General features: G+C 45.1%; 1 protein-coding gene across 1 annotated transcript in view; it reads left to right on the top strand.

Moving 5' to 3' along the window:
• The first annotated feature begins 210 nt into the window (after window positions 1–210).
• Window positions 211–13,830, top strand: part of LOC139423732 (cdc42-interacting protein 4 homolog) — a 32,131-nt gene continuing 18,511 nt past the window's right edge. The window contains exons 1-7 of the mRNA XM_071175347.1: window positions 211–436; window positions 6,868–6,983; window positions 7,251–7,304; window positions 8,206–8,353; window positions 8,536–8,598; window positions 11,378–11,482; window positions 13,154–13,282. Coding sequence (XP_071031448.1) covers window positions 413–436; window positions 6,868–6,983; window positions 7,251–7,304; window positions 8,206–8,353; window positions 8,536–8,598; window positions 11,378–11,482; window positions 13,154–13,282 — 639 coding nt within the window. The 5' untranslated portion in view covers window positions 211–412. The remainder of the gene's footprint in view (window positions 437–6,867; window positions 6,984–7,250; window positions 7,305–8,205; window positions 8,354–8,535; window positions 8,599–11,377; window positions 11,483–13,153; window positions 13,283–13,830) is intronic.

Raw genomic sequence — 13,830 nt, 5'->3', positions numbered from 1 at the left:
GCTAGATTGGTTAGGCAAAAGTAGCACGTTACACAAAGGTAAATAAGCAACATTTAAGATGTAACATTAAAATGTATACATGTGTTTCCCATTTTGGTATAAACCTTGACACTTGAAAGAATGAACCTCGGCTCCTTTAAGACCAGGCGAAACATTCGCGACATGAAATCTGGAAAGACTGGTGACGAACCCTCCCACCCTCTCTTGTCTTGCGACCAAAACTAGTTTCAAGACGACCGGGCGAAAATATTTTTCTTTCCCTTGAAGGAACGGATGATTGAGGCGTCAACTTCCCGACATTTCCTCCGACATCTCCCCTCTCTAGACAAAAGTTTGTGGATCCTCCAAGAGTTTGGGAAATAAAGATTGATAGAAAGCCTCCTTTTTTTCTGTAGGTGGGAACTTTGAAAACATGGATTGGGGGACGGATCTTTGGGTAAGGACATATGCACTAGCTACAGTAACCTTAGCTACACAATAACAGCACATTCCCTGGAGAAGGTGATTGTTTTTGCTGTCTCAAAAATAATACATGCCTTTGACATTGTTGTCAACTGTTAACTCTAACAAAGTTGATGACAACTCACGGCAAGTAGACTCAATTAGCTTGTAGCTTGAGGGCGGCTGTTATTTCGCAATGTTGCATACCTTGACCTCTTAAAGGTGACTTAGCTAGTTAGGCTTCTGTAATAGATCCATTTTTGTTGTTGTTGTCCAGCATCCGCATATAAACTAGTTACAACCCATATGATCATATTCAACGTATGAGCAAGTCATTGATGTTATCATAACATTTAGTTGGTTTGTAGTGATACTATTGAATTACTCGTGTTTTGTGCGTGCGGTGACGAGGTGTGAACTGTTATTGAACCAACTCCGGTGAACCATATTGAACCATATTGTCAGGGGGTTATGGGCAGTCTGATCTCACCAGGGGAGTACTAGAATGGAGTTCGACACTGGTCAGTTTTGAGATGATCCAACTCGTGGAGTGATGGTAGTGTACGTTGATCCTAGATCTGAATCAAAAGGACAATAGGCCACAGGCCAGTCAGGCCAGTAAGTAGGGTTTCAGTCAGCAGGTCACACACTCTATGCAGACAGTCTATGTCCTACGTGGCAAACCCCCATTCCCTATATAGTGCACTACTTTTGACCAGGGCCCATGTTCACGAAGCGTCTCAGAGTAGGAGTGCTGATCCAGGATCAGTTTGGCCTTTTTTATTTAGACCCTGAATAATAAGAGGTGGAACCTGGTCCCTGATCAGCAGAGCTACTCTGACATGCTTTGTGAACATGGGCCCAGGGTCCATGGGGCTCTGGTCTAGAATGTAGGGAATATGAGTGGTCTAGTATGTAGGGAATAGGAGGCCATTTGGGGCCTGGTCTAGTATGTAGGGAATAGGAGGCCATTTGGGCTCTGGTCTAGTATGTAGGGAATAGGAGGCCATTTGGGCCCTGGTCTAGTATATAGGGAATAGGACGCCATTTGGGCCCTAATCTAGTATGTAGGGAATAGGAGGCCATTTGGGTCCATGGGGCTCTGGTCTAGTATGTAGGGAATAGGAGGCCATTTGGGGCCTGGTCTAGTGTGTAGGGAATAGGAGGCCATTTGGGCTCTGGTCTAGTATGTAGGGAATGGGATGCCATTTTATGCCCATGGGGAATAGGAGGCAATTTGGGCCCATTTGGAATAGGAGGCCATTTGGGCCCATTTGGAATAGGAGGCCATTTGGGCCCATTTGGAATAGGAGGCCATTTGGGCCCATTTGGAATAGGAGGCCATTTGGGCCCATGGGGAATAGGAGGCCATTTGGGCCCATGGGGAATAGGAGGCCATTTGGGCCCATGGGGAATAGGAGGCCATTTGGGCCCATGGGGAATAGGAGGCTATTTTGGGCCCATGGGGCTCTGGTCTAGTATGTAAGGAATAGGAGGCCATTTGGGCTCTGGTCTAGTATGTAGGGAATAGGAGGCCATTTGGGCTCTGGTCTAGTATGTAGGGAATAGGAGGCCATTTGGGCCTATGGGGCTCTGGTCTAGTATGTAGGGAATAGGAGGCCATTTTGGGCCTGGTCTAGTGTGTAGGGAATAGGAGGCCATTTGGGCTCTGGTCTAGTATGTAGGGAATGGGATGCCATTTTATGCCCATGGGGAATAGGAGGCCATTTGGGCCCATTTGGAATAGGAGGCCATTTGGGCCCATTTGGAATAGGAGGCAATTTGGGCCCATGGGGATTAGGAGGCCATTTGGGCCCATGGGGAATAGGAGGCCATTTGGGCCCATGGGGAATAGGAGGCCATTTGGGCCCATGGGGAATAGGAGGCCTTTTGGGCCCATGGGGAATAGGAGGCCATTTTGGGCCCATGGGGTTCTGGTCTAGTATGTAGGGAATGGGATGCCATTTTATGCCCATGGGGAATAGGAGGCCATTTGGGCCCATGGGGAATCGGAGGCCATTTGGGCCCATGGGGAATAGGAGGCCATTTGGGCCCATGGGGAATAGGAGGCCTTTTGGGCCCATGGGGAATAGGAGGCCATTTGGGCCCATGGTGAATAGGAGGCCATTTGGGCCCATTTGGAATAGGAGGCCATTTGGGCCCATGGGGAATAGGAGGCCATTTGGGCCCATGGGGAATAGGAGGCCATTTGGGCCCATGGGGAATAGGAGGCCTTTTGGGCCCATGGGGAATAGGAGGCCATTTGGGCCCATGGTGAATAGGAGGCCATTTGGGCCCATGGGGAATAGGAGGCCATTTGGGCCCATGGGGAATAGGAGGCTATTTTGGGCCCATGGGGCTCTGGTCTAGTATGTAGGGAATAGGAGGCCATTTGGGCTCTGGTCTAGTATGTAGGGAATAGGAGGCCATTTGGGCTCTGGTCTAGTATGTAGGGAATAGGAGGCCATTTGGGCCTATGGGGCTCTGGTCTAGTATGTAAGGAATAGGAGGCCATTTGGGGCCTGGTCTAGTGTGTAGGGAATAGGAGGCCATTTGGGCTCTGGTCTAGTATGTAGGGAATGGGATGCCATTTTATGCCCATGGGGAATAGGAGGCTATTTTGGGCCCATGGGGCTCTGGTCTAGTATGTAGGGAATAGGAGGCCATTTGGGCTCTGGTCTAGTATGTAGGGAATAGGAGGCCATTTGGGCTCTGGTCTAGTATGTAGGGAATAGGAGGCCATTTGGGCCTATGGGGCTCTGGTCTAGTATGTAAGGAATAGGAGGCCATTTGGGGCCTGGTCTAGTGTGTAGGGAATAGGAGGCCATTTGGGCTCTGGTCTAGTATGTAGGGAATGGGATGCCATTTTATGCCCATGGGGAATAGGAGGCCATTTGGGCCCATTTGGAATAGGAGGCCATTTGGGCCCATTTGGAATAGGAGGCCATTTGGGCCCATGGGGATTAGGAGGCCATTTGGGCCCATGGGGAATAGGAGGCCATTTGGGCCCATGGGAAATAGGAGGCCATTTGGGCCCATGGGGAATAGGAGGCCATTTGGGCCCATGGGGAATAGGAGGCCATTTGGGCCCATGGGGAATAGGAGGCCATTTTGGGCCCATGGGGCTTTGGTCTAGTATGTAGGGAATAGGAGGCCATTTTGGCCCATGGGGCTTTGGTCTAGTATGTAGGGAATAGGAGGCCATTTTGACCCATGGGAAATAGGAGGCCATTTGGGCCCTGGTATGTAGGGAATAGGAGGCCATTTCAGTTCTGGTCTAGTATTTAGGGAATAGAAGGCCGTTTGGGCCCATGGGTTTTGGTCTAGTATATAGGGAATGGGAGGTCATTTGGGCTCTGGTATGTAGGGAATAGGAGGCCATTTCAGTTCTGGTCTAGTATTTAGGGAATAGAAGGCCGTTTGGGCCCATGGGTTTTGGTCTAGTATGTAGGGAATAGGAGGACATTTGGGCTCTGATCTAGTATGTATGGAATAGGAGGCCATTTGGACATAAATTCTCCCATCAGCCCTTGTAGTTATTCTCTCTTAAAGGGGTACTTCAGGATTTTGGCATTGAGGCCCTTTCTCTACCTCCCCAGAGTCAGATGAACTCATGGATCCCATTCGTCTGTGCGAAGTGTGAGGGACGTTGGAGGTAGTTTAGTGGGCCAATGCTAACACCCATAGTCTTCCAGTCATTGCTCTAATCCTAGTTAGTAATTACGTTTCTTAGCAGCTTCCTTCAAACTACATGCGGTGACACAAACATGATATCCATGAGGACATCTGACTCTGGGGAGGTAGAGAAAGGGATACAATGCCAAAATCCTCCTCTCATCCTCTCCTCCTCTCTCTCTCTCCTCTCCCCCTTCTCTTCTTCCTCCTCTCCTCTCTTCTCCTCCTCTCTCTCTCCTCTCCTCTCTCTCTCTCCTCTCCCTACCTCTCTCTCTCTCTCTCTCTTTCTCTCTTTCTCTCTCTCTCTGTCCTGGTTCAGATGCAGTATTGAGGACATGACTGTAGTAAATGTGTTCTGTATAATGTTCTCCCTCAGTTTACATCATTGCTCTGGTAGGTGGAATCTATGGCATGGAATCTAACCCTGTCTAGTTGTGTTAGATCACTGATAGGAGAGAGGAAAGGAAATAAGGTTGCATGTTTAAATCTCTCCAACGGGCTGGGCTGTTGTTCTGAATCCCCTGCAGCTGGAACCTGACCAGGTCTGCGTTCCAAATCTGGCACTATATTCCCTATATGCTAGTGCGCTACTTTTGACCAGAGCCGAGGTAGTGCACTGTGTAGGGAAAAGGGTGTGATTTAGGACATAACCCAAACCTCAGCTACAACGGAACACAACGGAACACAACAGAACAGGGGCAGGGTTCCAAGTTCCAACACATGATGACCAGGGGGATTATCCTGTGGCAGCGTCTTACTGGGGACAAGCAGTCAGACTGGGGGTTGAACCAGAGACCTTAATGTTACAGGGCCAGTGTAGAGAAAGACCGGCGCCACTAAGGTCTGGACCTCTTATCAGAGCAGAGGCAGCAGTAGTCTCCAGACAGAGGTTACACTAGGTGTATATCAGCAGGAGTCTCCAGACAGAGGTTACACTAGGTGTATATCAGCAGTAGTCTTCAGAGGTTACACTAGGTGTATATCAGCAGTAGTCTCCAGACAGAGGTCACACTAGGTGTATATCAGCAGGAGTCTCCAGACAGAGGTTACACTAGGTGTATATCAGCAGGAGTCTCCAGACAGAGGTTACACTAGGTGTATATCAGCAGTAGTCTTCAGACAGAGGTCACACTAGGTGTATATCAGCAGTAGTCTCCAGACAGAGGTTACACTAGGTGTATATCAGCAGTAGTCTTCAGACAGAGGTTACACTAGGTGTATATCAGCAGTAGTCTCCAGACAGAGGTTACACTAGGTGTATATCAGCAGGAGTCTCCAGACAGAGGTTACACTAGGTGTATATCAGCAGTAGTCTTCAGACAGAGGTTACACTAGGTGTATATCAGCAGGAGTCTCCAGACAGAGGTCACACTAGGTGTATATCAGCAGTAGTCTCCAGACAGAGGTTACACTAGGTGTATATCAGCAGTAGTCTTCAGACAGAGGTCACACTAGGTGTATATCAGCAGGAGTCTCCAGACAGAGGTCACACTAGGTGTATATCAGCAGTAGTCTTCAGACAGAGGTCACACTAGGTGTATATCAGCAGGAGTCTCCAGACAGAGGTCACACTAGGTGTATATCAGCAGGAGTCTCCAGACAGAGGTCACACTAGGTGTATATCAGCAGGAGTCTCCAGACAGAGGTCACACTAGGTGTATATCAGCAGTAGTCTTCAGACAGAGGTCACACTAGGTGTATATCAGCAGGAGTCTCCAGACAGAGGTTGCACTAGGTGTATATCTGCAGTAGTCTTCAGAGGTTACACTAGGTGTATATCAGCAGGAGTCTCCAGACAGAGGTTATACGAGGTTTGACCCAATAAGTGGCTTCTCTCTCTCTCTCCTCTCTCCTTTCTCTCTCTTTCTCTCTCCTTTCTCTTTCTCTCTCGCTCGTCCCCTCCCTCTGTCTCACCCCCCTGTCTCTCGTTCCCTCTCCCTACCTCTCTCTCTCTCTGTCCTGGTTCAGATGTAGTATTGAGGACATGACTGTAGTAAATGTGTTCTGTATAAATACCTCTATTCAGATCATTAGCTCTGTTTAGTACATGGCCACATCCCAAATGGCACTATATTCCCTACATAGTGCACTACTTTAGACCAGAACCCTAGTGGGCCTGGTTAGTAGTAGGGCACTACTTTAGACCACAACCCTAGTGGGCCTGGTTAGTAGTAGGGGATGCAGCCTCTGTGTCTCTCTGAGGAGAGTGTATCTGTGTCTCTCTGAGGAGAGTGTATCTGTGTCTCTCTGAGGAGAGTGTATCTGTGTCTCTCTGAGGAGAGTGTATCTGTGTCTCTCTGAGGAGAGTCTTTCTGTGTCTCAGTCACCATGGACTTCAGACACAGAGATCCCTACATACCTACATAGTGAGTGAGTCAGAGTGTGTGAGTGAGAGTGAACTCAACCCAGCCCGTAGATAGCAGATCGTCTGTCAGACAGAGACCAGGGTTGGATACATAGTGGAGAGGATATACCTGTACAACTGGCTGGTGGAGTGATGTAAGAGGAGCAGTGTTCCTGTCCTGTAACTAGTAGTTATATTACTACTGTATAGAGGAGTGTGTTATATCAGTAACTAGTAGTTCTATTACTACTGTATAGAGGAGTGTGTTATATCAGTAACTAGTAGTTCTATTACTACTGTATAGAGGAGTGTGTTATATCAGTAACTAGTAGTTCTATTACTACTGTATAGAGGAGTGTGTTATATCAGTCCAGTATCTAACCCTGTTATGTCTCTCCTGTCTGTAGGACCAGTATGATGGTATTGATAAACACACCCAGTCAGGACTGGATCTGGTGGACCGATATGTGAAGTTTGTCAGAGAACGGACCGAGATAGAACAGAACTACGCCAAGCAACTCAGGTGTCTGTCTGTCTGTCTGTTTCTGTCTGTCTGTTTCTGTCTGTCTGTCTGTCTGTCTGTCTGTCTGACAGAGCACACAGACAGACAGAGCACACAGACAGACAGTCTGTCTGTGTGCTCTGTCTGTCTGTCTGTGTGCTCTGTCTGTTTTTGTCTGTCTGTCTGTCTGTCTGTCTGTCTGTCTGTCTGTGCAGTGTGTCTGTCTGTCTGTCTGTGTATTTTAATTAGTTGTTAGAATGTAACCCTGACATTCTCTCTTCCTCTCAGAAACCTCTCCAAGAAATACCTTAAACGAGGCAGCAAGGAGGAGCAAGAGTGTGGGTGAGTTGTGTCTGTCTCTCTGTCTGCCTCTCTGTCTGCGTCTCTGTCTGTCTCTCTCTGTCTGTGTCTGTCTCTCTGTCTCTGTCTCTCTCTGTCTGTCTCTGTCTGCCTCTCTGTCTCTCTGTCTTTGTCTCTCTCTGTCTGTCTCTGTCTGCCTCTCTGTCTCTGTCTGTGTCCTCTCTCTAATCAGTTAGTGATTATCAGATGAATGCGGTGCTTATTCTTTGTCTCTCGTGTTTGTCTTTATTAGACAGACAGATTTCTTTATCCCACCAATCACATACAACTCTTTACCCCTGTTTCCTGGAAGTGAACCAATAACATACAACCCTTTACCCCTGTTTCCTGGAAGTGAACCAATAACATAGAACCCTTTACCCCTGTTTCCTGGAAGTGAACCAATCACATTCAAATCAAATCAAATGTTATTTGTCACATACACATGGTTAGCAGATGTTAGCAGATGTTAATGCTTGTGCTTCTAGTTCCGACAATGCAGTAATAACCAACGAGTAATCTAACCTAACAATTCCAAAACTACTACCTTATACACACAAGTGTAACGGGATAAAGAATATGTACATAAAGATATATGAATGAGTGATGGTACAGAACGGCATAGGCAAGATACAGTAGATGGTATCGAGTACAGTATATACATATGAGATGAGTAATGTAGGGTATGTAAACAAAGTGGCATAGTTAAAGTGGCTAGTGATACATGTATTACATAAAGATGCAGTAAATTATATAGAGTACAATATATACATATGAGATGAGTAATGTAGGGTATGTAAACATTATATTAAGTAGCATAGTTTAAAGTGGCTAGAGAGTGGCTATGTTGTCATCTAACTAATCTCTCTCTATCCCCTCGGTCTTGTTGCCCCTCCACCTGCAGGTTCACCAATCACCAGTCATTCCAGGACATTGTGAATGAGCTGAATGACTATGCGGGCCAGAGAGAGCTGATAGCAGAGAACATGATGACTGGAATCTGTGTAGAACTCACCAAATACCTTCAGGACCTCAAACAAGAACGCAAAACAGTAAGAGAGAGATGGGGGGAGAGATGGAGGGAGAGATGGAGGGAGAGATGGAGGGAGGGAGATAACATCACCGACATGTTGAACTCACTTTGATGTTGTCATCTAACTAATCTCTCTCTCTCCCCCTCCCTCCCTCTCTCCCCCTCCCTCCCTCTCTCCCCCTCCCTCCCTCTCTCCCCCAGTACCTGGCCGATGCCAAAAAAGCTCAACAGAACTTGGAGATCAGTTTCAAACAGCTAGAGAATGTGAGTTTCTGTGTGATTGAGGGTGAATATGTTATAAACCCTATAACCCACGGTTCCCCACCCGTCGGCCCGCGGGTGGTTTTGATTGGCACCCCCCAAGTTTTCTGAGCAAAACAAATAAATTGGTTGAATGTTCATTGTTCGACAACACCAGGAAGTCAGCTCCAAGTGATTTACATGGTTGTAAATGTGTTCCCCAGTATTCCCACTCCTAATAGAGAGACAGGATCATATATAAATGTGTTCCCCAGTATTCCCACTCCTAATAGAGAGACAGGATCATATATAAATGTGTTCCCCAGTATTCCCACTCCTAATAGAGAGACAGGATCATATATAAATGTGTTCCCACTCCTAATAGAGAGACAGGATCATATATAAATGTGTTCCCCAGTATTCCCACTCCTAATAGAGAGACAGGATCATATATAAATGTGTTCCCCAGTATTCCCACTGCTAGTAGAGAGACAGGATCATATATAAATGTGTTCTCCAGTATTCCCACTCCTAATAGAGAGACAGGATCGTATATAAATGTGTTCCCCAGTATTCCCACTCCTAATAGAGAGACAGGATCATATATAAATGTGTTCCCCAGTATTCCCACTCCTAGTAGAGAGACAGGATCATATATAAATGTATTCCCACTCCTAATAGAGAGACAGGATCATATATAAATGTGTTCCCCAGTATTCCCACTCCTAATAGAGAGACAGGATCATATATAAATGTGTTCCCCAGTATTCCCACTCCTAATAGAGAGACAGGATCATATATAAATGTGTTCCCACTCCTAATAGAGAGACAGGATCATATATAAATGTATTCCCACTCCTAATAGAGAGACAGGATCATATATAAATGTGTTCCCCAGTATTCCCACTCCTAATAGAGAGACAGGATCATATATAAATGTGTTCCCCAGTATTCCCACTCCTAATAGAGAGACAGGATCATATATAAATGTGTTCCCACTCCTAATAGAGAGACAGGATCATATATAAATGTGTTCCCACTCCTAATAGAGAGACAGGATCATATATAAATGTGTTCCCACTCCTAATAGAGAGACAGGATCATATATAAATGTATTCCCACTCCTAATAGAGAGACAGGATCATATATAAATGTGTTCCCCAGTATTCCCACTCCTAATAGAGAGACAGGATCATATATAAATGTGTTCCCACTCCTAATAGAGAGACAGGATCATATATAAATGTGTTCCCACTCCTAATAGAGAGACAGGATCATATATAAATGTGTTCCCACTCCTAATAGAGAGACAGGATCATATATAAATGTGTTCCCCAGTATTCCCACTCCTAATAGAGAGACAGGATCATATATAAATGTGTTCCCCAGTATTCCCACTGCTAGTAGAGAGACAGGATCATATATAAATGTGTTCCCCAGTATTCCCACTCCTAATAGAGAGACAGGATCATATATAAATGTGTTCCCCAGTATTCCCACTGCTAGTAGAGAGACAGGATCATATATAAATGTGTTCCCCAGTATTCCCACTCCTAATAGAGAGACAGGATCATATATAAATGTGTTCCCCAGTATTCCCACTCCTAATAGAGAGACAGGATCATATATAAATGTGTTCCCACTCCTAATAGAGAGACAGGATCATATATAAATGTGTTCCCCAGTATTCCCACTCCTAATAGAGAGACAGGATCATATATAAATGTGTTCCCCAGTATTCCCACTCCTAATAGAGAGACAGGATCATATATAAATGTATTCCCACTCCTAATAGAGAGACAGGATCATATATACATGTATTCCCACTCCTAATAGAGAGACAGGATCATATATAAATGTGTTCCCCAGTATTCCCACTCCTAATAGAGAGACAGGATCATATATAAATGTGTTCCCCAGTATTCCCACTCCTAATAGAGAGACAGGATCATATATAAATGTGTTCCCCAGTATTCCCACTCCTAATAGAGAGACAGGATCATATATAAATGTGTTCCCCAGTATTCCCACTCCTAATAGAGAGACAGGATCGTATATAAATGTGTTCTCCAGTATTCCCACTCCTAATAGAGAGACAGGATCATATATAAATGTGTTCCCCAGTATTCCCACTCCTAATAGAGAGACAGGATCATATATAAATGTGTTCTCCAGTATTCCCACTCCTAATAGAGAGACAGGATCATATATAAAAGTGTTCCCCAGTATTCCCACTCCTAATAGAGAGACAGGATCATATATAAATGTGTTCCCACTCCTAATAGAGAGACAGGATCGTATATAAATGTGTTCCCCAGTATTCCCACTGCTAGTAGAGAGACAGGATCATATATAAATGTATTCCCCAGTGTTCCCACTCCTAATAGAGAGACAGGATCGTATATAAATGTGTTCCCACTCCTAATAGAGAGACAGGATCATATATAAATGTGTTCCCCAGTATTCCCACTCCTAATAGAGAGACAGGATCATATATAAATGTGTTCCCCAGTATTCCCACTCCTAATAGAGAGACAGGATCATATATAAATGTAAGCAAGATTTGAAATGATTGTTTTAGTCAAGTTGCAGTCTACAAGTGATTTGTAAATATGTTTTGGCCCTCTGACCGTCCATCTGCTCAGGAAGTAATCGTCCCGTGGCTGAATCCAGTTGATGATCACCTATAACCCTCACTAAACCAAGTCTCTCTCTCTCTGTGTGTGTGTGTGTGTCTCTCTCTATGTGTGTGTGTGTGTGTGTCTCTATGTGTGTGTGTGTGTGTGTGTGTGTGTGTGTGCAGACTAAGAGGCGTTTTGCCAAGGAGTGGGGAGAGGCAGAGAAAGCCACACAGCAAGCGGAGAAAATTGAGAACGACACAAACGCTGTGAAAGCAGATGTTGAGAAGGTACACACTCACACAGATTAACGTTCACACCACGTCCCTGTATACCAGTTAATACAGGTGTGTCCAGGTGAAGCAGCATACGTACCTATATACCAGTTAATACAGGTGTGTCCAGGTGAAGCAGCATACGTACCTATATACCAGTTAATACAGGTGTGTCCAGGTGAAGCAGCATACGTACCTATATACCAGTTAATACAGGTGTGTCCAGGTGAAGCAGCATACGCCCCTATATACCAGTTAATACAGGTGTGTCCAGGTGAAGCAGCATACGCCCCTATATACCAGTTAATACAGGTGTGTCCAGGTGAAGCAGCATACGTACCTATATACCAGTTAATACAGGTGTGTGTGTGTCCAGGTGAAGCAGCATACGCCCCTATATACCAGTTAATACAGGTGTGTCCAGGTGAAACAGCATACGTACCTATATACCAGTTAATACAGGTGTGTGTCCAGGTGAAACAGCATACGCCCCTATATACCAGTTAATACAGGTGTGTCCAGGTGAAGCAGCATACGTACCTATATACCAGTTAATACAGGTGTGTCCAGGTGAAGCAGCATACGCCCCTATATACCAGTTAATACAGGTGTGTCCAGGTGAAGCAGCATACGTACCTATATACCAGTTAATACAGGTGTGTGTCCAGGTGAAACAGCATACGCCCCTATATACCAGTTAATACAGGTGTGTCCAGGTGAAGCAGCATACGCCCCTATATACCAGTTAATACAGGTGTGTGTCCAGGTGAAACAGCATACGCCCCTATATACCAGTTAATACAGGTGTGTCCAGGTGAAGCAGCATACGCCCCTATATACCAGTTAATACAGGTGTGTCCAGGTGAAGCAGCATACGTACCTATATACCAGTTAATACAGGTGTGTCCAGGTGAAGCAGCATACGCCCCTATATACCAGTTAATACAGGTGTGTCCAGGTGAAGCAGCATACATACCTATATACCAGTTAATACAGGTGTGTCCAGGTGAAGCAGCATACGCCCCTATATACCAGTTAATACAGGTGTGTCCAGGTGAAGCAGCATACGTACCTATATACCAGTTAATACAGGTGTGTCCAGGTGAAGCAGCATACGCCCCTATATACCAGTTAATACAGGTGTGTCCAGGTGAAGCAGCATACGTACCTATATACCAGTTAATACAGGTGTGTGTCCAGGTGAAACAGCATACGCCCCTATATACCAGTTAATACAGGTGTGTCCAGGTGAAGCAGCATACGCCCCTATATACCAGTTAATACAGGTGTGTGTCCAGGTGAAACAGCATACGCCCCTATATACCAGTTAATACAGGTGTGTCCAGGTGAAGCAGCATACGTACCTGTATACCAGTTAATACAGGTGTGTCCAGGTGAAACAGCATACGCCCCTATATACCAGTTAATACAGGTGTGTCCAGGTGAAGCAGCATACGCCCCTGTATACCAGTTAATACAGGTGTGTCCAGGTGAAGCAGCATACGTTCCTATATACCAGTTAATACAGGTGTGTCCAGGTGAAGCAGCATACGCCCCTGTATACCAGTTAATACAGGTGTGTCCAGGTGAAGCAGCATACGTACCTATATACCAGTTAATACAGGTGTGTTCAGGTGAAGCAGCATACGTACCTATATACCAGTTAATACAGGTGTGTGTCCCCAGATGAAACAGCATGCCCATGTGAAGACACACACAGCGGAGGAGTGCAGGAACGACTACGCCGCTCAGCTCCAGAAATACAACAAGGAACAGAACACCTTCTACTACACAGAGATACCGCAGCTGTTTAATGTAACACACTTTATTACTTACGTTGTGTGTGTGTGAGATATATATATATATATATATATATATATATATATACCTGTATATATATATGTGTGTGTGTGTGTGTGTGTGTGTGTGTGTGTGTGTGATATATATATATATACACACACACAGTTGAAGTCGGAAGTTTACATACACTTAGGTTGAACTTGTTTTTCAACCACTCCACAAATTTCTTGTTAATAAACTATAGTTTCATCAAGTCGGTTGGAGTCATTAAACCTTGTTTTTCAACCACTCCACAAATTTCTTGTTAACAAACTATAGTTTTTGCAAGTCGGTTAGGACATCTACTTTGTGCATGACACAAGTCATTTTTCCAACATTTGTTTACAGACAGATTATTTCACTTATAATTCACTGCATCACAAGTCCAGTGGGTCAGAAGTTGACATACATTTAGATGACTGTGCCTTTAAACAGCTTGGAAGATTCCAGAAAATTATGTCATGGCTTTAGAAGCTTCTGATAGGCTAATTGACATCATTTGAGTCAATTGGAGGTGTACCTGT

Source organism: Oncorhynchus clarkii, chromosome 13 (assembly GCF_045791955.1).
Source record: "Oncorhynchus clarkii lewisi isolate Uvic-CL-2024 chromosome 13, UVic_Ocla_1.0, whole genome shotgun sequence".
NCBI classification, from domain to species: domain Eukaryota; kingdom Metazoa; phylum Chordata; class Actinopteri; order Salmoniformes; family Salmonidae; genus Oncorhynchus; species Oncorhynchus clarkii.
Note: the sequence above shows the minus strand (reverse complement) of the source record. Positions and strands in the feature narration are given on the sequence as shown.